This window comes from Trachurus japonicus, chromosome 17 (assembly GCF_045865225.1).
Source record: "Trachurus japonicus isolate A0001 chromosome 17, Traja_1.0".
NCBI lineage: Eukaryota > Metazoa > Chordata > Actinopteri > Carangiformes > Carangidae > Trachurus > Trachurus japonicus.
Genome location: NC_140923.1, coordinates 13,292,094 through 13,316,556, shown reverse-complemented (window position 1 = coordinate 13,316,556; position 24,463 = coordinate 13,292,094). Strand labels below are relative to the sequence as shown.

General features: G+C 40.1%; 1 protein-coding gene across 2 annotated transcripts in view; it reads right to left on the bottom strand.

Annotated features, from left to right (window-relative positions):
- Window positions 1-12,970, bottom strand: part of piezo2b (piezo-type mechanosensitive ion channel component 2b) — a 116,972-nt gene extending 104,002 nt beyond the window's left edge. The window contains exons 1-2 of one of the 2 annotated variants that reach the window (XM_085803786.1): window positions 12,684-12,970; window positions 4,732-4,827 (exon numbers count right to left, since the gene is read on the bottom strand). In XM_085803786.1, the coding sequence (XP_085659912.1) occupies window positions 4,732-4,827; window positions 12,684-12,747 (160 nt within the window). In that variant the 5' untranslated portion in view covers window positions 12,748-12,970. The remainder of the gene's footprint in view (window positions 1-4,731; window positions 4,828-12,683) is intronic. The other variant, XM_085803785.1, reaches the window with a different exon arrangement.
- Window positions 12,971-24,463: the final 11,493 nt, after the last annotated feature.

The following is a 24,463-nucleotide window of genomic DNA, read 5'->3' as shown; positions in this document are numbered from 1 at the left end:
CATAATCCTGTAATTTATAAACCCTGTTTTGTGGCAACTGCTCCTCCTCCTCCTCCTCCTCCTCCTCCTCCTCTTCCTCCTCCTCTGTGGTGACAGACGTGTAAAGCAGACAGATGGGATTCATGTCCCGGCAGGTGTTAAACTAAGAGGAATATTTCATGCTATCTCACGCCTGTGGCTATTTACTTCACTTCTTTTGTTCACTTGCTTTTTTGTTTTGTTGTCACGTCTTCTTCCATCGATGCACAATGCCCGGTTGAAGGTTAGATAAACTGTTATCATTAGGATTTCATTCGACGAGCTGGAAATAAAAAAAAAGAGCTTGAACGCGTCAGTGAGATAGATCTCTTGTTCGTGAAAAAGAGAAACGTCTACGTCTACGCTGTTGTTTCAGATCTTGATAAGCATTTACTCACACCTGTGTCACATTTGTAAGCTTTGCATGGAAAGTAACTTGCTCCTGGCAAACAAGGAGCGGCCTAACTCAAAGGGCTTACACTGTTTATTATGGTTATTACTATTACAGACACAACAGTCTTTTAATAATAAGCATAGAAGGGTTTTCTGAGGTAAACTCACTCCACTCGCGGATCAGGAAGCACCTGCTGGGAGCTTCAGGGCACAACAACAACGCTTTCATCTGAATGATGACCTGCAAAATTGTGATGATGAATGCATTGAGTCATGCATTCTCAGGGTCCACATGCAAACTTTACTGTAGGTTCGTTCCTGTGTGTAGCTAAAAAGCAGCGTGAATTATGAGAGCCCCTGCAGAACGGAGCTGTTCGCTTGAGAGATAAATTATTTGTTCCCTTACACACAATGCAACACTTTATTTTTTACGCCGCCTGAAACAGCACCAACAAAAACAGCAGACTGGGGCCACAAAATGTATAAAGTACCTCTAAAGAGTGATTAAGTATTTTTATGTACGGATCACAGGAAGATATACTGTATGATGAGCAAAACCAGATTCAACAAAACAACTTGCCAAAGTGTGATTTATATCATTTGTTATTTTCCCTTTTGTTCAGGTTATTTCTTCATATTGTGACATTAATCCTATAGGAGTCATTTGTCACTGTACTTTATGTGCTGTTTGTTCTCTATACCTTTAAATACCATGTTCAAGAAAATAAAGTACAAGAAGCTGGAGAAAAATAGAATAAAAATCACATGGTGGCTTCAACTTGAAATGGCAGAATGAATGGGATGTAGAACTAGAACACGTTTGTTTCTACAATACACACACCAACACAACTTTAACAAAAAAATGAACTGGGAAAAAATGCCCCAAAAAATATTTGTTCCTACTATTCAAGCAGATTTATTGTTTTCTGTTTTATATCATCAGTCTGAATACCAATACAGATGATCAAAGAGAGAAGAATATACGACGCTGTGAGCTTTTGGGAAAAGTTAAATGAGAAAATGATCAGTTGATGAAGCTAAAAATGAAAATGACCATTATTTGCAGATTTATGCCTAACCTATGAAAAGTGTTTATTACTACGATTAAAAATAAGTTGAAATATTATTATATATAATTAAAATACGCCTCCAGAGAGGACTGTGAGGTGCAGTTCAGACGTAGCCACATACTGAAGGCCAAAAGGGCAGTAGGCTACATGTTGGAATAGTCTCCCAACCCCGATTAAAGACAGTCCTACTTTTAATGCATTCAAAAAACAGCTTAAAGAATGGTTAATGTCCCACCAAATCTGCACCCATGAATGAAATGCTGACCAGCACTTTAACACAGCACTACTGTAGCCCTTATTTCTTACTGTATCATATCCTTATTTCTTACTGTATCATATTCTTTATTGTAATGTATTGTGTAACTGCTGTTCATATTCTGTTTTCTCTTGTATTTATGCAGATCCACTGCATGGCAATCCCTGTTTTCTTATTTTTTCTTACTGTTATAACTGCTGCTAATACTCTGTCCTCTCTTATTATTTATGCAGGTTGTTATCTGTTTTCTCATTGTTGTAACTGCTGCTACAGTAATATTCTGTTTTTTCTACACAGGTACCTTCCTATTGTTATCTTTTTTTTTATGGTACAGTATGTCTGTCCGTCTTTAAATGTGAGGTCTACGGATGGAAATCAGCTTTGAGCTAAAGTTACATGACGTCATGTGTGCGTCACCAATTGTTCATTAATGTGCATTGTCCTCAGGAAACATATTGTTATTATTACTGGTGTCAAAGTATCTATAATCAAATCAGTAATTTGAGGAAACCTACAGGACAGTTTGATTCTCATCGTTCAGGATCTTTCATAAAAACTAAAACAACCATCTAACCCTTTGACATCCTGTAACTGTTGAAGTCAACATCCATCAGGTCCATGAACACTGAGCTTTACTAGAAGACTTCTCTCTTTAACTATTGATGAGAGTGTAAGTGGTCCACTTTCTTCCCTTCCTCCCTCCCTCCTCTTTCCTCTCCTCTCTCTTCCTCCTTTTACTTCCTGATTGTTATTTCAGCTGGAGACGAGCAGAGACGACGGCTCTCCGACTGGATGTTGTTCCCTCGGCCAATATATGGGTTGATGTATTATTAAACGCTGCATGTGGTCTCCTGCAGAAGCCCATATACTGTTAAGAGGTGTGCTGTTTAGTATTTTTGCGGTGAGGGCCAGTGCACAAAGGCGTGGCTCGACTTCGGAGACCGCAAACCCCACATTCATCACCATCACCCTGTTGAGGAGGAACGTTCTCGGCCTCGGTCACTTCTCATAAAACCTCAGACGTCCGTTGTGATTGACGTGTGTTTACAGGACGAGTGGCCGCTGTGTGGTCACTGAAGGACAGTGTGGCTGCTCAGAGTGGCTTTCATTTACTGAACTCTTATTTTTCTTTTAAACCAAAGAGTTTTAAACACCGAGCTGCACCTCAAACCTCACGTCGGCTGAATTAAGTAATAACCCTTGTCAAACACACGCACATATCATTGTGTTACCTAATGACACTTGAATCTTATAGGAGCTACTTTTATATCCCCCAAGTCTGATAACTGAAGTGGTTTCCTCTTTATTGAAACCAGGCTTCACTCTGTGTCTCTGTGGGTCGATTTCCCTGAACTGCACAGCTTGTTAGTTCAGTTTTCTTCTCTTTTGGGTCTTTTTTTTTTTGTTTATTTACATAGATTATCTGTGTAAACAGAAAAAACCTAAGCCCCAAAATGATCATATTCATTAAAAGGACACAAGATCCAGCCCTGACGCACTGTAGCTTTCAACCTCACATCTGACTGGCCGTGAATATATACTGTATTTTTTTTATTATTACAGATGGATTCATGAACACGCTAACTGATATTACCTTTCATGGACTGAGCTATGTGCCAAATCCATCCTCATCTCAAGGAAATTCAAGTCCCCTGGAGAAGGGCTGGTTTGTATTACTGAGAACAATATTGCAATTCAAAGTGGAGGCTGTTTTTTTGGAGGGAGGGAGGAAAAAAAGTCATACAGATTCTCTCCAGGCGATGGACGGACGGCGACGGCGGCGGCGATGCCATCGAGTGTGCAGTGGTGGACAGTAACGGAGTACATTTACTGTAAAAGTACTGTACTTAAGTACATATCCAGAGGATTTGTACTTTACTTGAGTATTAGATTTCTTTGGTACTTATTACTCTTACTTGAATACATTTCCAAGACAAATATTTTTTACTTTTACTCGAGTTAATTTCTAGAAAGGCTGAAAAGTACTCGTTACTTTCAGGTCTGCTCTTTCTTTTTTTTTTTTCTAAAATCCTATTGGACACAAGCTGTGTTTGTCAAAGAAGGAAACCCTAACCCCTAAAAGCAGCACATCACTGCAGCTGGTTTCAAAGAGTTAATTCTCAGAAACAAGAGTTAAAAGGTCCTTAAATTAATTTAGAAAAAATTATAGTAATTCATTGATGTGAAAAATAAGAAATTTACTCTTACTCTTATTTTTACTTAAAGCAGAAGTAAGCGATATATTTGTGTTAATCTAAGTCTTAAATAGTTATATCTTCCGACAGCAATCACTTACATAGAGTGTTTGGTCTGAAACACGGGTCTGTCAGTCACTCTGCTCTGCTCTGAGCCGAGGAGAAAACTTTTCTCGTATCCTACAAGTTTTATCCAATGAGGAGAGAGAACGGCATGCAGGGCTGTGTGTACAGGGACGAGGACCAATAGATCCATGACGAGGGCGGGGGCTGCTAACTCCATCGGCTGACAAGACGTTATGGTGCGTTCAAGGCAACTCGTAACTCCTGTTTTTCCGACCTGTGAAGTCGTACCAGTTCGATCTGGTACGAGTTCACGGGTCAGAAGTTACGAGTGGCCGTTATAGTGACTTTCACCGGTAAAACAGGTCGGAGAAACACGAGTGGGTTGCCTGGAACGCTACAAAGTCGTAAGTCGTGACTTGAAGCTGTAATTTACGGTTTCAAAAGCCTGCCTGGAATGCAGCATTACCCAAAACGACCGGATCGCTTACTTCAGCTTTAAAGTAAATTTAAAAGCATGTACTTTTGGATACTTAAGTACCTTTAAAAGCAAGTACTTTTTTACTCTTACTCGAGTAACATGTTGACTGAGCTACTTTTACTTGTAACAGAGTCAATTTTGACCAGTAGTATTTGTACTCTTACTCTAGTACTGTACTGGGGTGGAGTACTCTGTCTCATCTCTGAGAGTGAGAGAGGCTTTAAAAGGGGAGAGAAGCTGCAGATCAGATCTTACCCTGCATCGACGTGCTCGTGGGCTCGGCGAAGAGAGGGATGAGCAGGAGGTAGATGAGGTAGATGAAGGACAGGGCATTGTACCTGAACAGGCAAGCTGAAAAACAAAAAAACACACGCACACAGATCCAAGAGTTAAGCAACAAATCAAACAAATCAGCAACAACAAAAGTCCATTTAAACACCAGTGCTGTAAGAGGATATCTATAGCTCGGTGTGTAATGGCGCATTATATAACTTTTAACAACAAATATAAAAAACGCTGAGTCTGGCAGTGGCAACAAGCTGCTTGGTCAGGAGTCGTCACCGAGATCAACGAAACACAGATTTGAGAGAAACATGTGGTGGTGGAGAGTCGTTAAAATGTTCCTGGTGTAGAAAAGCTGCTCATACCAATAAAAAGCCAGAACATTCCTTTAACCAAAAGCTTAAAAACACTCACAAGTCTCATTATCTGTTCATCTGGGCTGCATCACAACAAGAGCCCCAGATTAATTCAGTCATTTAGGGGAGAGGGGAGGGGAAGGGGGGAGGGAGGGAGGGACTGACATTGGTTTTGAAGTATACAATAATCACCCCGATAGTTTCTTGGGTGTTAAGAGGGGACAATTAACCGACTGTGCTGCCGGCGGTCTCGATCCTCCTCCCCCGTTGCCCGTCGTCGTTTTTTAAAAAAGCCTCACAGAGTGCAGCTTTGTATCACATGTGACGATCTCATTTTGCAGGAATCCCGCAGCGTTTCATGGACTTGTGAGCGTTATTGAAACTGGATCATTTTTCTCTTTCTATGATCTGATGAAAATCTGGGAAAACAAGTTAACGTATCAGAGGCGGGGGGGGGGGGGGATCTCAGCGGAGCGCCGTCAGGCAGCAGATGCCCCTAAAACGCATGATGTAGCACAGAGGTTTCGGAAAACAGGAAAATAACTTTTGGTTGCCAGAAACTTTGGATGAAATCACACACAGAGACGTGGAACATGAAGAGAGTGAAATGTCATGAGTAGTGACTGAAAGAGTCTGGTTTCAGTCCTTTTTTAAAAATAATGTTTATCACTTATAACTTATATTTTACATGCATTTTATATTAATTCATCTTGACAGTTGATTAATTGTTTCAACCAAGCTATTTAACAGTTACTTTAATGTTTGTTCTTGCTTTCACTTCATTGTAAATTGTGTATTTTTGTATTTCAGACTGTGTGATGCTATAGTTTCATTGTTTTCTGATATTTTACAGAGCTGCTGCTTAATAGATTAACCAAGGACATAATCAGTATATAAACTGAGAATGAAAATAAGCTTAAATTTAATGCACTGTTTGACTGTTTTGGGATGTGTAACCACACAAGAGACCGGATTATGTAACTCTGCACACTCACCCTTTCCCGAACACTCCCCCCCCCGACACACATATAAACACCCTGTCCGAGCGCATGAAGGAAGTCTTTGGAGCTCGTGATGAAAGTTAAAACACTTAAGTGCAAACATGACTTCCAAAAACCATTAATTGATGTATTGATCCGAAACCGCACCTCGTTTTCCCAGAGTCGCACTGACTGACCATCTGTCCTGATTGTGGCTTTTACCAGTTAAACAGCTCCACATCAACCTTGCACCACTGAACGTCAATTAAAGGTTTTCAAAATTGAGCCACACGGTAGTAAACACCATTTCAGTGCTGCAGCTTAAAGTATGGATTCAGTTTAGAGTACTGTACTGTACATCTGTGGGGTTTAGTTCTAGTAATAAATCATATCACATTTACAACACTCATTCCTTCCTAAAGTAAGCTGCATTCATTTTTATACTTCTTTAAAAGGGATAGTTCACCCGAAATTCAAATTTCAGTCATTATCTACTCACCCTCATGTCGACTAAGGGCTTGGAGAAGTGTCAGAGTCCTCCGTGCCTTCTCTGAGTTACGGGGGGGGGTCCGCGCAGCAGTATTTGTCCATATAATGGTTGTGAATGGAGCTCACTTTTCTTCGTCCAAAAAGACACACCAAAAAACATCCAAATACCTCCATGCTGCTCGTCTGTAATGTCCCTCTTGTATTGAAGCCCCGACATGAGAAATTGTTCCGAAAAAATTTTAATAAGTCTATATTTTAAGCTTGTTTGTAGCGGAAGCTCCCAGTGTCTCAGTTCACTGCTCTTCCTGTGTCTGTGCAAATCTTGCGTGATCGGCGGAACAATTTCTCATGTCGGGGCTTCAATACAAGAGGGACATTACAGACGAGGTATTTGGATGTTTTTTGGTGTGTCTTTTTGGACGAAGAAAAGTGGTATCCATTCACAACCATTATATGGACAAATACTGCTGCGCGAACCCCCCTCCCGTAACTCAGAGAAGGCACGGATAACTCTGAAAATTCTCACAGCTCTTAGTCGGCATGAGGGTGAGTAGATAATGAGTGAAATTTGAATTTTGGGTGAACTATCCCTTTAATAATAATAATACATTTTATTTAAAAAGCACCTTTCAAGCCAGGCAAAGGGCACTTTACAGAGGAGTGCATCAAATAAAATCATCAATAAATGACATCCAAACACAAGAAACATACAATAAACAGTGAATAAAACTGTGCAAAATGATGGGAACGTTGGAGTTAGGGGGAGGTGGAGTGGGTAAGCGATTTTAAACAGGTGGGTTTTGAGTCTTGTTCTGAATATGTTTAGGTCAGTAGGTGGTGGAGCACAGAGGAGAGCACACACACTGAGTCTGACCTCCCAGGTTTCTGCTTTCTTGCAGTTAAGTCAACAAGCACAAAGTTTACAACCTGGTCGCCTGCGTGAGTTACCGTCTCTACAGTCGTATAGAGATCAGACCCTCGACTGAACTACCGAAAAATTACACTTAACTGCTGAAAATGGTGTTTCTATTTATCTTTGCACACTCAATGGAGCTATTCATTGACATATGACTTAGTTGGCGGTGGCTTTTCCCAAGCTGGAGCTCTACAGGAGTATAAGCGAACCATCCTGGTTTTCTCAGTATCCAGACCAATCAAAACTAACTCTAACTCCTATGGGTGCTGTCATCTCTGGGCAATGCATAAATAATCTGAAAATTATACTTTGATTGAGTTTCAAGTATGTACGAATGTTTGGACAGGTCGGACAGATAAATATACAAATATGATGACAGAGAAAAAACACTTGTTCATTATTGTTCATCATTTGTCAAATGTTCTGAACAACTAGGTGAGAGTTTTTCAGTCCAAGTCGAGTTGAGTGAATAAGGAGGGAATGACTCACAATCTTCACTTTTTTTTTTTTTGGTCTCACACTGCAGCATTTCTATCCCCACCCACTTCATTTCATCTCTGTGAAATGTTGCATTAAATGAGCTCTAAACCTGCCTGTTTTTTACCCAGGTTGGTTGCCCAAGTCTGGATCGCGCTGCCCCCATTATTCATCCGCTCGGTTACAAGTTTAATGCAGTCATTCTGTATCTATACACCGTGTGGAGATGATCTATCTATCTATCTATCTGTCTGTATCTGCAGGGCTCTGCTCCAGCTGCTGTAGCCTGCAGACACTCGACCGCAGTCTTCCTGACCATTTGCCTCCTCTGTATGACTCACCATCTGAGGGGTTTTTTTTGACACAGGGTATGAAAATAAACTGCCGTTGTTTTCAGACATCAGATTACTGTAAAAATCCCCATTCACGGGGCGAATCAGGCTTTTGTCTTCCCCAATAAAAAGCTATTATTACAACAGACACACAAAGCCTCTGCTCACTAGAGAAGCTTTACCCAGCCTTAAATGTGAAGTCCGAGCCAACTGACTTCAGAGTTTGAGCCCAAAAACATAAATGTGGTGATAGAAGATAAGGTGGTGGTGCAGTCAGTGCCTGGCCAGGCCGAGCACGGAGGGAGATAACAGAGGAATTTAAAGCCCTCTGAAAAAAATTATAGACAGCATACCACATCAAGTCTATATCGCCACTGTGCAGTGCAGACAGAGGTTTATTCCTTTCATCAAAGCAAAGTTAACTTTTTTTTTTACAGTCAAAGCCAAGATAGTTGATAGAGGCCTCATCTAAATCTAGATTTAGGCAGCTAAATCACTGTTTATTATGATTTTATCAGATTTAAACTGTCAAATATGCCAGCAGTTATTACTTTGACAATTCATTTTGTACAATTAGCCTGTTAATTTGGTTTATCAGTGTCAATATGAGCCTTAATTTAACCCAAACAGGCTCACTTTGCATCACAAAGTCTGTGTAAACATCTTTTTTTCCCATTTCATTTTGTTAAATGTGTAAATGATTAGTCTGTCAGCAAAAATCTATTTTGATAAATCAGCTATTTCTTGCAGTTTGAGAGGAAAGTTTGCTGAAAGTAAGATGACCATGCAGCTAACTTTTGCCAAACAAATGATGTTGTGGCCACAAATTACAGTTTCAGTATATTGATAAATCCTACAACAAGCCCCTTAGAGACATAATATCAACATATTCACTCAGTAATGTAGGCTGAAATGACATCTGAAAATTTTTCACATTAGTTAGTTTTGCTTTTAGCTGCTAGTTTACGATAACTAGCCTGGGTTATCAATCACCATGGTAACTGAAGACACTGTGATGTCACAGTAAAATATATTCTCTTTACTACTTCTACAAAGTCTCTCCTTTCATATATCATCACATCTCCTTCACCAGTGTTGTTCAATCTGTCAAATCTGAATTTTTTATTTTTTTTTGCCAACAATGGAAAACTGTTTTTAGCTCAATACTAAAAAAAACCCTGCAATAATAATTATATATCACATCATTTAGGTTTGAATGTATCTAGATGTTACATTGTGGATATTACCCAAGCCTTGTGTTAAACTCTGCTTCACTGCTGCATAACCAGGAGCTTCTCATTTGCATTAAGAGCAAATAAAAATGATATGTTTTTATATCCAACAACATAATTTCATAGCCTATACATTTTAGAAAAGGCTTGATTCATTGATTTTAAACAGAAATTCACATTTTCTGAGATGATTGTTGTGTTTCTCATGAGACAGAGTACAGCCTCGGTCTGACTGAAAGGTTTATCATACTCATACTGTATATGTATTTGCATGAAAATGATTGTGTGTATTAATACCACAGTCTGTGTCGATAGGCCTATAATCTCATTGTATTAAAACCATTAGTTCTGCAACCAGTTCTCCTCTGAACCACCACGATGCCACCACCAGCTGTGTCTGCTCGTAGATTTGTGATGCACCCGTTACTGTAGCTGCAGCATCTACGTACGGGGCAGTCTCAGTCTGTGTGGGCACTAGGGAAATTGATTTTGTCTTATTATTACATTAAAAACTCAAACAGAAAATGAGCATCATGGTTCCAGTGATGCCCACTACGGCGGCTCGGCATCTGCACGTCGTCCACCCTGCTGCTGCCCGACTGGACGCAGCTGAACCTGCTGCTCCAACAACATGTTCGATATCAGATAAGACATTTGGGGAAAGTGCATGCTCACGATCGTGTTGTTCACACTCCAAACTCTGCCAGTAAACACATAAACGGCGGCCTGTTTGATCAGCGAAACTATAACTGTGTGCAAATGTGTGTGTGTGTTTGTGTTTGTGTGTGTGTGTGTGGTGGCAGGAGGGACTGTGTACACATGGGCCCAGCAGTTCTGTGCTTTTCAATAGAGGTGCTGTCAGATGGCCAACAGGAAACACAGCCTATGTAACGTCAGCAGACAAGTCTTTCACTATAGGACACGAGAACAGCAGGAATCTGCAACGTATATGAGACATGTAGGTGTTTGTGAGTCAGACATCTGCTCTGCTGTTCATTCAGCACTAAAAGGGTGTAAGAAATATATACTTCATTATCATGTTTCAGCATAAAGCACATGATATTAAAGCTAAAATTAGAAGAATTTTGACCAAAACAAGCGTCAAATGAGGTGAACTTTGCTACAAATGTGAGTAATAATCAAGAAAACACAGTTATCAGCAGCACATTGTTTGCTGATGGTTGTTAAATGATATCAAATGGATCAGTTTCTGTTTATTAAGAAGAGGTCTTTGGTTGACAAAAACAGAGACAGATAGATAGATAAATAAATAAATAAATAAAAAAGCCCCAGTTACTATCAGATGCTGACAAAAGAAATACCTTCTCTCATCTCTAACGCCTGCCGTCTGCACCCCGTACAGTAACAGTAATACGTTCCCTTTCTTTTCCACTTTACATTTCCTCCATCCTGTCAGTCACTCTGCACAGCTGCTGAATGACAAGTGCTCATTTGCACTTTGAAAAAACATAAAATATTAAAAGGTATGTTTACGATAAAAGGGAAAGCAATTCTTCTCTCCCCCTCGCAACCGCATTACTAATTCATACTGTTAAAACGACTTTCCACGAATTAATGGAGACAATGCATGGCCTCGCAATTGCTTTTGGAAATAAAAGGGGGGGGGCGTCGGGGCTGTCAGGTGATGCATTATGGTGGTACTGAGTGGGTCTTATCTGTAGAAAGCATGCTGTTAGCTTTAAAAGTATACACCCACCAGTAATAAGTCTTAGTGGAGACCTCGGTGGCAGTTTTTAGACTGCTAATCATTTTTCACTTGCGGCCTACCACAAAATTACAGCTTTAAACACAAAGTAAACTACATTTAATGGAGTCAGCATCCGAGGTGTGATCATGATCCCGGCCTCCAGCATCCTGCACTGAAGCCTTGTTGCCCCTCTTTGTCAGGGAAACTTGAAATATTAGAGCTCCGTAGGGATATATATATAAAAAAAAAGTCTTAAAGGCTTAAAGCTGCTGAAAGTGACTAAACAAGCTGCCACGTTCCAGGATGAATCACCTCCATGTGCAAACGCAACAAGAGTGGACCAAGAAAAACATTCAGCAACACAGCAACAATAACTCTTTTTTTCTCAACAAACAACGTCTCTGTCTGCAGCTCTGACACTGTCGAGGCTACATCAATGTTAATTAATAATATTAACACTATGGGGCATGTTCTCAATGTCCAGTCAGCAGCAGCTCAACAATCAATAACACCACTGATGATTCATTAATAGCCATTCAGCTAAACCACAACAGAAACCAAGGATTTAAATCACCGACACTACAGTATAAACACACATGTATTTAATTACTACTGCAGTACAGTGTGTGGAAATGTAGGCTATGTACCGTATTTGTGCAACTTCTGTGCACTGAAAATGAACTTTTCTGTGAAATAAACCCGATTAGAATAAAAGAAACAGAAAATACAACTGTGATTTGGTGATTTTAGTGTCAAACATTCCCATTCTACAAGGAAACGTCTCCAGACTGACAGATAAACATGTGCAGAGTGCAGTGACTCCAGAAGGCAAAAGGTCGCCTTTGACGCACTCTGTTGTCGGCTGTGTTTCCTTTACTAAATCCAATTTTTAAAAAAGGGTAACGGGTCATATGAGGAATAGCACTGAACTGCTGCACTGTTGGCTCCTGGTTTTATGAGTTATATTATAGCTGATGCATGACCGTGTGTGTGTGTGTGTGTGTGTGTGTGTGTGCATCCTAGTTTGGGTTCAGTGTGAGAGCACATGTAGGAGGGTGAACTGTGACCTCCAGCATCATGGGGTCACTCATAGATTTCTATTTAATTTTCCACATGATCGTAAATCTGATCAGAAAACACATGTACTGTACGTCAGGTTTTGAATTTATGCCATACTGTAGATTATTTATATCAGTGCACAAAAGTAGGAAAGGACTTTTTTTTTTCAAAATAAAAACAAAATGAAAGTTATTAATTATAATGTTAGAATAAAGCCTTCCTTTAATTAAAGTTACATGTTAAGTAGCAGGAAATGTGCAGGAAAGGAAGTTTCTTTCAGCTGATAACTGATTAATCACGTGCCAACAGACCCAATACAGATGTGTCAAAATTGTGGATGAAGTAAAATAGAAAAATGATGATGATAAAAACTCACCAGCTGCGAGACACACCGGCAGCAGTAGCCTGAAGACCAGCCCGCACACCACCTCAGAGGCCATGGCACCGGGCAGCCCGTGTTGGGTCCAGGTGAAAGTAGCAGGGGATTGTCTCTCTAAGGTTTCTCTTGCATCCCAAACTCCTGCGCTCTGTCAAATCCCAGCGGGCGTCAGACTGGAGGAGCGCTCCTCCAGACGGACACATCAGCTCTCCGCGGTGATGACACCTGGGCTCCGGTGCTTATTCCACAGCGAGAGATTGCGCGTTTACCGAGGCTCAGCGCAACAACAAGCATGTCACCGCCGGCTGGTGCTGTCACCATCACAGTTCAGAGGCTCAGAGGCTTTAAAGTCATGTTGAGCAGCAGCAGCAGCAGCAGCAGCAGCAGCAGCGGACTCAGGTGCGCAGGCAGCTGCAGCTGGCACAGCGCGCAAAAATGTAACGGAGAAATGAGCCAACAAGTCCTAAAGTCCAATTAACCTCGTTTTTAAGAAAAGCAAACAATAAAACTTCTCAAGCACAGACATAAAAAAAAAAACGTTCAGAAAACTAAAGAGTCAGATTCCACTTGTGTCCTGTGAGACGTGATGGGATCAGTCAGACTAACCGGATAAATGAACGCTTCCCCTTTTGTGCCCTTGGTGAAATTTGACTTTCTGACTTCTGGTGTGGACTGAATTCGCCAACAGGAGGCTACAGGACGGAGGCTGTGATTGACACCTGATCCGGCCAATCAGGAGTCTTCCTCTGGCAACCGGTCCGGCTCTCTGAGATAATTGGAGGCAAAGAGGTGGGACGGCGGTAGATGGATGCGAATACCACCCAAGAACTAAAAGATAACGTGTCCGTAAAACTCCTTTTGATTTTCTCTGATTTATTTCACAGTTTCATATTTTATCTGAAGATTTGGATCTAAAAACATACAAATAAAACAGGACCTCCTCCAGGAAGAGCTCCTGAATCCCCAGTCTCTCCACTGCACCTCTCCAGGTCTGGCATCCAGCTGTTCAGTGGAGAGAAACAGCGCCACCTACCGGCGTGAAGCCAGCCTGCACCGAGCACCACATCCTCCTCAGTCCAGTGCGTGCCACCACAAAACAGGCCTGTCACATTTCTGCTCGCAGGCTGGAAAAAATAATTTTACCAAAATGTTTTCACTTCTTGAAATAATTACAGAGTCTGTATCAAAAGCATCTTCTCTGATTACACTTAATCCAGTTGTTGTTTGCTGCATAAACAAGACAAAAAAACCGTGACTCAAACCTCAACCCTGGAGTCCTCCGATATGTTGGTGAGTTTTTCCAAAATCTCACCCATTAGAAATGTTGAGGACACGGAGGAGGGTGATTTGTATCATTGTGGTGTGTGTTGTCAGTTATGTAAGAAACACACTGCTTCACTTTCAGCTCCAAGACTGTCTGACCTTTTGACCTCAGAGGACAGAGAGACATTTCAGGTTATTATTGAGATTAAACTGTTTAGATTAGATAATTAACAGCATTGCTCTCATCTGAAAATCTGTCTAAAAATCCATCTACATCTCTCTCGTGTCTGTGTCTCTGTGTTTTCCAAAGTCTGTGAGACGAAATAACATTGTTCTTCCAAAAGATTAGAGCCTTAAAATGAATTGATCGACCTGGTGTGTGCACAGGAAACAGCTGATATGGTGATATAACACTTAATAATTATCGCTATTGTGGACTAAATTGTTGAGTATTTATCTGATTGGCCCATTGTTTGTTTAAAAAAAAGTCCATCATAATTACCCAGAGTCCTTTGTTTTGGCCAAACAAACTGCAGCACAGTTGAGAAATTGGACTCTTGAGATGTTCAATAATGATAATGATCAAAATAGGTTCTGATTAATTTTACTACTCATTTGCTGAGTAGTTAATCTATTACAAAACAACATCAAGTAACACTTACGCATGAATAAATACTGAATTCTTAATATATAACGCATGAATTCTCATTAGTATGTAGTTTATAAATACATTTAGTGCTTATCAATGATGAGTAAAACATTTTAACTGTTTATAAACTACATGCTAATGAGTATTCATGTGTTATAAATGATGAGATCAGTATTTAATGCTTAATAGTGTGTAGCCTACTTATTATAAAGTGTTACATAACATCATATTCTATAAGATTTTCACACTTTGATGTGAAAAAATCTTTTAAGAGTCAAGTATCATGTACAATAAAGTAAAGTGACTGTGTAGATCATATCAGACTTCACTTTTTAGACTCATTAAAGTCGGGTCACTGATAATCTGGAAGAGAAAACCTCCCAGGATAGAAAAAAAAAATGATTTCGATCTTTTCCTCCAACTCTGAAACTAAAAATTAACTGAGTCTGAGTTTTGTTATAAATCACCGAGCATGGAAATAAGTGCATTCACCACTCATTTGTTAAGTTCTGGGTCATTAATGAGTCACTTGGGTGGTTGGTTGAAGGTAAAATGTCACGAAGAGAGATGCCTGGAGCTGCTCCACCACTCTGCGCTGGAAACTGGTGTTGACTCATAAAACATTCGCTGGAGTCTGTGTGAGCTTCATTTTTCAAATAATGGCAAGAGTTATGTTCCACATTTCTCTGGGTCTGAATATAATTCTTTCCTCATTTCAAGTCCATTTTCATTAAAGCTCTCCATTAGCATAACATCACAGTAATGTTTGATGGTTACGCCTCTGTGTTGGGAAAATAAATTCATCCTCCCACTTAAAAAAAAGAACGAAAAAGTTTTGATTCGGTACAAATGTATGTGTTTGATCGGCTCAATGAGCATTTAAGGAGCAGTAAAAAGACGTTTTCTGGGAACAACCACTCATTTTAACTATAAGAACAAAAGGGGAAATATGTATACGTGTAGAGATAACTCTGTTTCCCGTTAATTCCCAGATAAAAAAAACACACTTAAAACTTCACTTAAGTTCGTTTATCACTGCTATAAACAAAAAAGAAAGTGCGTTTAAGAACAAGCTGAGGAGCGCTGACCTCGTGTTTACTTGTTGTGTATGGATAAAAAAAAAAATAGAGCAGCCAAGTTTTTACTGAAGCATTAACATATGATTAAAACCAATCAATCGAGCACGCTTTGATATATGTAACGACCGTATTGACAAGGAAATGATCCGTGCTGTTGTTTCCTCTCAAGTGCATTAGGCAGGAGGAGAGAGGAGAAGGAGCAGCAAGGTTTGATGGGAGTCGTCGTCAGTCCTCCGCCGCGTGGAAACACAGGGCACTTAAAGCAGCAAAGGTCCAGCTCGTGATGCGATGAATCATCGTTTGGCCTAATCACCAAAATGGATTCAGTTTATGAAAATGAGAAAAACAAACAGCTCAGTGGCGCTGAGGGAAAAGCTGACTTTGGGAGACCATCAAAAGAGTGACGGCCCACCCTCCACCCTCCTCTTCCTCCTCCTCTTCCTCTTCCCCTCGGAGATTCACTCCTCCCTGGAAATCCGTGTGGTGTCGTACGGAGCAGCCAGGCCAGAGAGTCACCGCGAGGCCCCTGAACCGCAGCCAGCGGTGATCAATAACCAGCCTCAAAACATGTCGGCCCCTTGATTTGTCTCTGCTGTTTGAAGTCCAGACCTGCTGATCTAATCCCCTCAGATGGATGTGAGTTTTAAGTAACATTTCTCTTTGATCCATTATTCATCCGATTCTTCAGAGGGAAGAAAGTTATTGATAAAGCTCTCGGGGCCAAATGGGCACAGCAGGTTTTTAACGTTGCTGTAAAAAACAGTGGAGGTCCAGGTCAGTAGCTCCTGACTCACCTGCCTCACATTAATCACCTGAACTGATGAGCAGCATTAAATCAACAGGAGTTAGATGTGTTTTTAAAGGGGACATATTATGGAAATATCACTTTTTGAAGGCTCTTTAACATATATCTGGGTGTTTGTCTTGCCTTCCGGCCTCCAAAATGTGAGAATTGACAAAAAAAATCTGTAATGTTCAGGCAAATCCATGTGGTTTTACGAGCTGTTCCCTCGGTTGTCCGACAATGATGTAATTAGTTTCTGAATTTGCATAACCCCACCCCTACCTGGTACCAGAAGAAGGGGTGTGGCGGGGTGAGCAGAGGTTAATTTGCATTTAAAGGGACAGGCACTGAAACCAGCCGTTCTGAACAGGGCTGTGAAAAGAGCTGTGATGTTTGATTCTTGGGGGATTTTGACCACAGCATGTCACAGACATGTCTTTAAGACACCTGGGAACTATTTTAATTTGTGGGAAAGGGGCAGAATATGTCTCCTTTAACAGCTGAACCTCTCCCTCCTGAAGCGTCCTAGAGGTATTGACGGTGATTAATTTAGTGCGATCAAGTCAGCACACAGGGAACAGTGTGATATTCATACTGAAAATTACATGGCAATATGACAGACGCCCCATTTCACAATGCAATGGGGAAAAAAATCCTGGATCTGGTGCAAAAAAATAATGGGTTCTGTCCTGGCTCACAAATCCTCCACTGAATTGGTTCAGCACTTTCTATAAGACAAATAAACACACTCTGAAAACACAACCTGCCCAGTGCAGGTGATGACAACAACAGTCTGCAGCAGCCCATGCAGGGACGCTGCAGTCCATTCACAAAGGAATTTTAAGTCGAAAGCAACTGGACTTGGTTATTTGTCTAGGAAGACATTTCACCTCTCATCCAAGAGGCTTCATCAGTTCATGTAGCATCTGACCAGGCTGGGACTGGTCCAACTATCTGGTGTGGAGACCCAGGTATTTAACTTCTGGGAGGGGCTTTCACAAGGCTGATGATGTCACTGGTTCCCTTTTGTGCTCCAAGTGCCAACGACAACGACAGTCGTCGAGTGACTGTCTTTGGTGGAAAGTTGGTTTCGACTTCGTTAGTGCCCTATTGTGTTATAACGACCAACAACCTAACAACCTAAACCAAACTCTGACCTGATAATCTAGCAAAGCAAAGTCAAGAAAATGTCTGCACCAAATTTTCCACTGGTTCACCCAAACCTGTCAAAACATGGCACTCAGTCTCACAGAGGTCAACCTAAAGGTGGCGCTACAGGAGATTAACAAAGAACTGATCGGCTGATAAACTAATATTGCTGCTGCCATAGCAAAAATATCCATAAATGAGATATCAACAAATATATATCATTATTATTATTATATGAATTAAGTAATTTGTGTCGTATCATATTAAGACACTGATTGAGGTGAAAAAAAAATTACTGTTTCCTAAAGGAAATCTGAAATAAAATCCCCACTAGCTTGTTGAGTGACTGATGTCTCTATTATATATTTATTTTTTAAATAGTTGAGCTCATGGCAGATAAACACTAAAGGACAAAAGTGCATGTGACACTGGCATCTTGCTTAGTCGCAAATTTGTGAAGAGAGACGTGTTAATGCTGCAGCAGGCGGAGAAATGTCTGCTTGATGTGCCAACGAATTGGAAAAGGACCCATGTTCCAGTCAGTGTACAAGTCAGGAAACAGTTTGTCCAGTTAGGTTGTTAGATTTAATTTGTTAAATAGATATTAGAAGTTGTATTTGATCAGGTTTCACAAATGCATATCATGCAAACTTCCAAAATTGTTCCTGTCAGTTCAGTCCATCATAACAGATACTTATGAAAGCAGAAAACAATGTGGACAAATGTATGAATTACATGAACAGAACATATTGATTATCTTCCTAAAATCTAATTGTGCAGATATCCAGTCTGCTTCAAATATTCACGTGAGCAGATAAAAATCTATCTCCTTGCTGAAATTCTTGTAATTTCGCTGAAGAGCCCGCTGCTGCCCGTCTCCAGCAGCATTCGCCCCGAGAAGAAAAAACACAAGTGCAAATGAGATTAAAGTCCAGATTGCTTCAATATCGATCGGCGAGAGAAATCCAAACTCTGTGTGTGTGTGTGAGTGTGTGTTCAATATTCACATGGATGCACTTTCCATGCACTCTAAAGGTGCTGCTGCTGCTGCTTAAGTGGGCTTTTTACTCTCTTTCTGTGGTGGCTGTGGGCAGATTGTCTCTTTAGGAATTTAGACAGATATATAGCCCATCTGTGCTGTCATATGAAAACCTGATAACCCTAAAAATAAATCATATACAGACTGGATTTTAAAAAAAGATAGACAAACAAATATATGTTAATAGATCTGGAAACAAGGCTGCAGCTCTTTAAAACATTAGAAATTATCCAAATGGGCAGAGCTGAAATCACTGCACTGCATTGACTTCATGATTGTCTCTAATAAAATGTAAGAGAGCAGCTTCAGATGCTGTTTGTGTTTTTTATTCTTGCAAATTGATGCAGGATAATGGCTCATTAACCAGTGACTGAAGTGGTGTCATGGAGGCCTCTATCATTCAGGAAGACGCTCATGTTAATGCACATATACCCAGGATGTGGACCTCATCATCATAAAGAAGTGAAGCTGACAAACATCTCGTTTTAGCTCTGAGCCGTTTCTAACATTACATTACATTACTCAGACTGAAGGACTTAGGCCTTATGGGCTGTTAGGCCGAGCAGCAGCACTAAATGAAGATTGTGTGGGGAAGAAGGGCTGAGCTTTTTTAACACAACAACTATGACCTCAGGGGTCAAACGTCATCGGGACTCTCGATCCTCTGCAGACAACAGTCTCTATGTTGCCAAACACAATGGACTTCTCAGGAGGAGTGGGCGATGTCGTGTCGGCTCTCAGACAAGACAGAATAAGTGACTTGAAGAGGAGGAACGCAGAGAGTGTGTGTGTCTGTGATTAAAATGCACTGGAATTTCAGTCAATAAGATTCAGTCTGAGAGGAGTGAACGGTTATTATCTTAACTTTTCATCTAGTGACCGGTTTCGAGTTTGATCGCTACACGTTTTTTTTTTTTATCCAGACTTATAAATGGTCCGAGGTTATCCACCCCTTCTGGGAACAACCCTCCAGCCCTGGCTGTCACATATATCATCATTATCTGATGTTCACTGCCATGATTCAGTATTTACTTTATGACAAAGTGCCGGTTATATTATCGTTGTAACTTTACCTCAACCTCTCTCAAAGACCCAGATACTGCGACCAGCGATTTACCAGAATCACTTCAAACATCCCCCTGAATCAACAGTTGTCTCAAAGAAAGCAGCAGAAAATTTAGATTTCTCGAGTAAAGCACCTCGAGATCTGACTTTACTAGGGGTGAGAGGATGAGCAGAAATCAAAAAGATACTGGTCATTCTGCTTCCTCTGTGATCAATACCTCCCATAATGATTTCTAAGTCCCTGTTATTTACAAAAATGCTAATTATTATTGATCAGAATCTGCTAGAAAATACTAATTTTGCAAGATATTTAAGACAATATGGCCACAATCTACATCTTCTATGGGAGAATAACTGTAACCTGGCTGTTTTTGTATTTAAATGAATTAACATTCGGTTGTGCGGTCAGTTACAGTTGCAGACTAATATGCAAACTTGCTCCTGTGGGAACGCAGGTTAGTTACATAACCTTCGAAAAATGACAAACGTATGCGTCACACACACAGGTGAGCTGTGGTGTTTACCCACAGAGCCCTGCACTCCTGGCGAGGTGAGGTCACATCATTCCCAGCATACCTGCACAGTTTTCACTTGACTGGAGATCTAATCAGCAAGAGTGATTGAACACACCTGGCTGAGTGTGCAGAACATTTAGTTTGCAATGTAACCACATCTGTTGAATATATTTAGAGAACTTACTGTAGGTATATTAGTAGTAGCACACAAGTAAAATACAGGAGCTCAAAAGTTGTATTTTTACTACTACAAGACATAACATGTACTGGTCTATAGATTTAATTTGTTAAATAGATATTAGAAGTTGTATTTTATCAGGTTTCAAAAATGCATTTCCCACAAACTTCCAGAATTGTTCCTTTCAGTTCAGTACATCATAAAAAATACTTATGAAAGCAGAAAACAATGTGGACAAATGTATAAATTCAAATGTATAAGTTCTATGCACTATTTACATAAACATGGTGCAAAATGGGAATTGGTGCAATATTGGATGCCCTTAATTCTTGTTTTTTGACATTATGATTTTAATATACTTATGCATGCATGTGTCAATGTGAGTATTGTTTTTTTAGAGGCTGCACAAGCAAAATTTGTTGTCTGTCTATCTATCTATCTATCTATCTATCTATCTATCTATCTATCTATCTATAGTATCAATCTATCTATCTATCTATCTATCTATCTATCTATCTATCTATCTATCTATCTATCTATCTATCTATCTATCTATCTATCTATCTATCTATCTATCTATCTATCTATCTACAGTATCTATCTATCTATCTCTCTATCTTAAAAGTAAAGAATCAAATGATACATAATGTATTTAATTTTTTACTTTATTTCATCTTCATCGTGTGCGTGTCTGCAAATCACTGACATATTAATGTTTACAAAAACTGTAATTTGCAAATAGAGGAAAGTCACTGCTGTGAGTATAAGCATCTGAGTAGTGTAATGATGTAATGATGATGAAGTGAAGTGATGGTGAAGCAACTGCTCTCCCTGCTGTATCAAGTTTGTACATTGCCCGAACAACCAATGATCACATGCAGATAAATAAACTTTGATTATTTGAACGTGCCGTGTTAATGTAATGTTAAATAATGTTCTGTTTATGTTTTTATAATGTTTGGATGAGGAGGAGGGATGATTTGTTTTGGGGCCCCTGGAGCCACGTGACGTGAACACGCTTTCCTGTTAACTGCTGGACAGCTTTTAGATGAGCTGTCCGACTTCATCATCAGGAGAAAGACCACAGACTGAAGATGGATTACACAACAAACAACGCCTGGTGAGTGATTTATCTCATGTTCCTGCTGAGGGTTCATTAGGTGCCTAATGCACATCTAATCAGATTCTGGATTAATCATTAAAAGCACAAACAATAATGCTTCCCCCCTCTCAAAAACAGACCCTGATGATTGAAGTTGAGCCTCATTCTGTAATATAATAAGCTTATAATAACCCAACCAATCATCAGGTACTGCATTAGGTGTAATAGGCTAATGTGATTGTAACTGGGAACTGACTGTGTTGTATAAAAGTTTCCTGCCGAGTCGGCAAAATCTACTCCGCTGTTTTTATTTAGAAGGAGGTTTTATATTGATCACAGTGGTGAGAAGCACAAAGGGTCAGCACAGGAAAGGGATAGCAACAATGTAAGTGAACAAACAAATCAAAACAAAATAATGAACATGGTGGTGGGGGGAAAAAAAAGTACCTTTGTAATTTGAGGACTGGAATATTATTCATTTGTGCATGTGACTGTGTAAATGTGCATCTACAGCAGTGATGAAAAGACAAGTAGCCTATTACAATTTCCTTTAGTCCAGCTCTGCCTCCACACTAAATGCAATTATGAAACATTTCTAGTACTTACAACACTTCCAGAAAATTGAAACTTATTTATTGGAGAAATTTATGTGAATAAATAAAGAACAACAAACATTATTCTAACTCCAGACTTCACTTTTATGCATTTATGAACAACGAACCTGCCAATCTTCTGTGCACAGTGCAAAAGACATCCAATGCTTTTTACATTTTGATTTATCATATACTGCCCCTACTTTATACTATGTCTCTATTATGTATGGCTTCTTATTTCATATCCTCTCCTATGTAGACATATTTTAAAATGTTTTTATTTTATTGTCCTTTATTGTCTGTTGGGACGCCAGAGGTGGCTTGTGGACGTGTACAGGAGGAGTTTCAGCTGGCAAATCTATTTTGGAGCATCTGTCATTGGCCTAGATGTCGTATAAGGATCAATAACGTATTCTGATTCTAACTGTGACTCTACAAATGTTTATGTCCTGCCAGGGCCGTTGTATAGGGGAGAAAGGTGATGATAACTCTAGGGGCCCAGCGCCCAGTGGGGCCCATAAAAAACCCCAGTAGTCTAATCTTTGTATGACTGATTTATTCTGCGTAAGACCCTGACTAATACTCATAGTACACTGTAAAAACTCAACATCTTTCCAAGAATATTTGTCTTATTTCTTGTGCAAATGTCTCATTTCTAGTCAAAACTAATCTCTTTCCACTTAAAGTGAAATTCCGGCGTAAGTGTAAACCATGGTCAAACACACCGTAACACCGAGTTAGACCCCCCCTCGAGAGATCAATTTGCCCGACCGCTACATTCACGAGATCCACCAACTTCAGCAAATACCGCAATATCGCCACACACGGCGCTGTCCGGATCCACTGTCTGACCGCAACCAAAACGCCACCATTTGCCCAAAATAATGCTCAGAACTGCACCAAATGTCATCAATAGTACACACAGGGTCCCAGCACGTAGTACGAGTTGTCAAACATCTGCTAGCTTTGCCTGTTTTCTTTAGCAAGGAGATGCAACTCAACTCACCTACTTCTCCTCCGGGAGCCGCTCGTTCGTGAGGAAGCCCTGACGAGTCGATCACAGAGTGCACCGGAGTTCCGCAGCTCTTAAAAATGCTCATTTGCGCCTATATCGTGGCCAGCACTCGATAATAATAGTTATAAAGTGATATGCAAGATATAAAAAAAAAAAACTCTGATTGTATTTCCATGAGGTAATTGTTGATTGAGCTGCGGAACTCCGGTGCACTCGGTGATCGACTCGTCAGGGCTTCCTCACCAACAAGCGGCTCCCGGAGGAGAAGTAGGTGAGTTGAGTTGCATCTCCTTGCTAAAGAAAACAGGCAAAGCTAGCAGATGTTTGACAACTCGTACTACGTGCTGGGACCCTGTGTGTACTATTGATGACATTTGGTGCAGTTCTGAGCATTATTTTGGGCAAATGGTGGCGTTTTGGTTGCGGTCAGACAGTGGATCCGGACAGCGCCGTGTGTGGCGATATTGCGGTATTTGCTGAAGTTGGTGGATCTCGTGAATGTAGCGGTCGGGCAAATTGATCTCTCGAGGGGGGGTCTAACTCGGTGTTACGGTGTGTTTGACCATGGTTTACACTTACGCCGGAATTTCACTTTAAAATAAGACTCATAACCCAAAAATTAACTTGTTTTTATATCATTTTCACTTAAATTCACAATAAATAGAAAAATCTGCCAGTGAAAGTAAGTTTTTTGTGCTTGTAATAAGGAAGAAAAACTTGCTCCACTATCAGATTTTTTCTACTTATTCCAAGTGAAAATATGCTTGAAAGAAGTAAAAAGTGTCTAAAAACAAGCTACTTTTAATATGATGTGTCTTATTTTAAGTATAATGAGATTTGTTTTGACTAGAAATTACATTTTGACTAGAAATAAGACAAATATTCTTGGTAAGATACTTGGATTTTTGCAGTGTAATGTTGCATTAGCATCAAAACAAGGTAGGCTAAATAAAAAATGATAATACATACGTAGTCTAAGAAAAAAAAAGGAAAAGTTAGGGGGAGGGGCCCACTTTAGTATTCTTTAAGGGGGCCCAGAATTCCTAGCAACGGCCCTGTGTCCTGCTATACTGACATGACCTGCTCGTCTGATCTGCTACACAGTTCTTCAAGTTTGTACAAATATTGGTTAAACTGCACTTTCTTATGATGCCCGCAGCTCATGAAATGTAACTCCAACACATCCTGAAGTTGGACGTACTCCCTTCAGAGTTTAGGACCTTAATCGCAGATGACTTTGTTTGTAATTGTAAATGTTTTAAATGATTTTCTTCTTTATCAAATGTATTGTTTTGTTTGTAATCATCATTGTCAATGTTTTAATTGTGCCTGTTAACTCAACAACA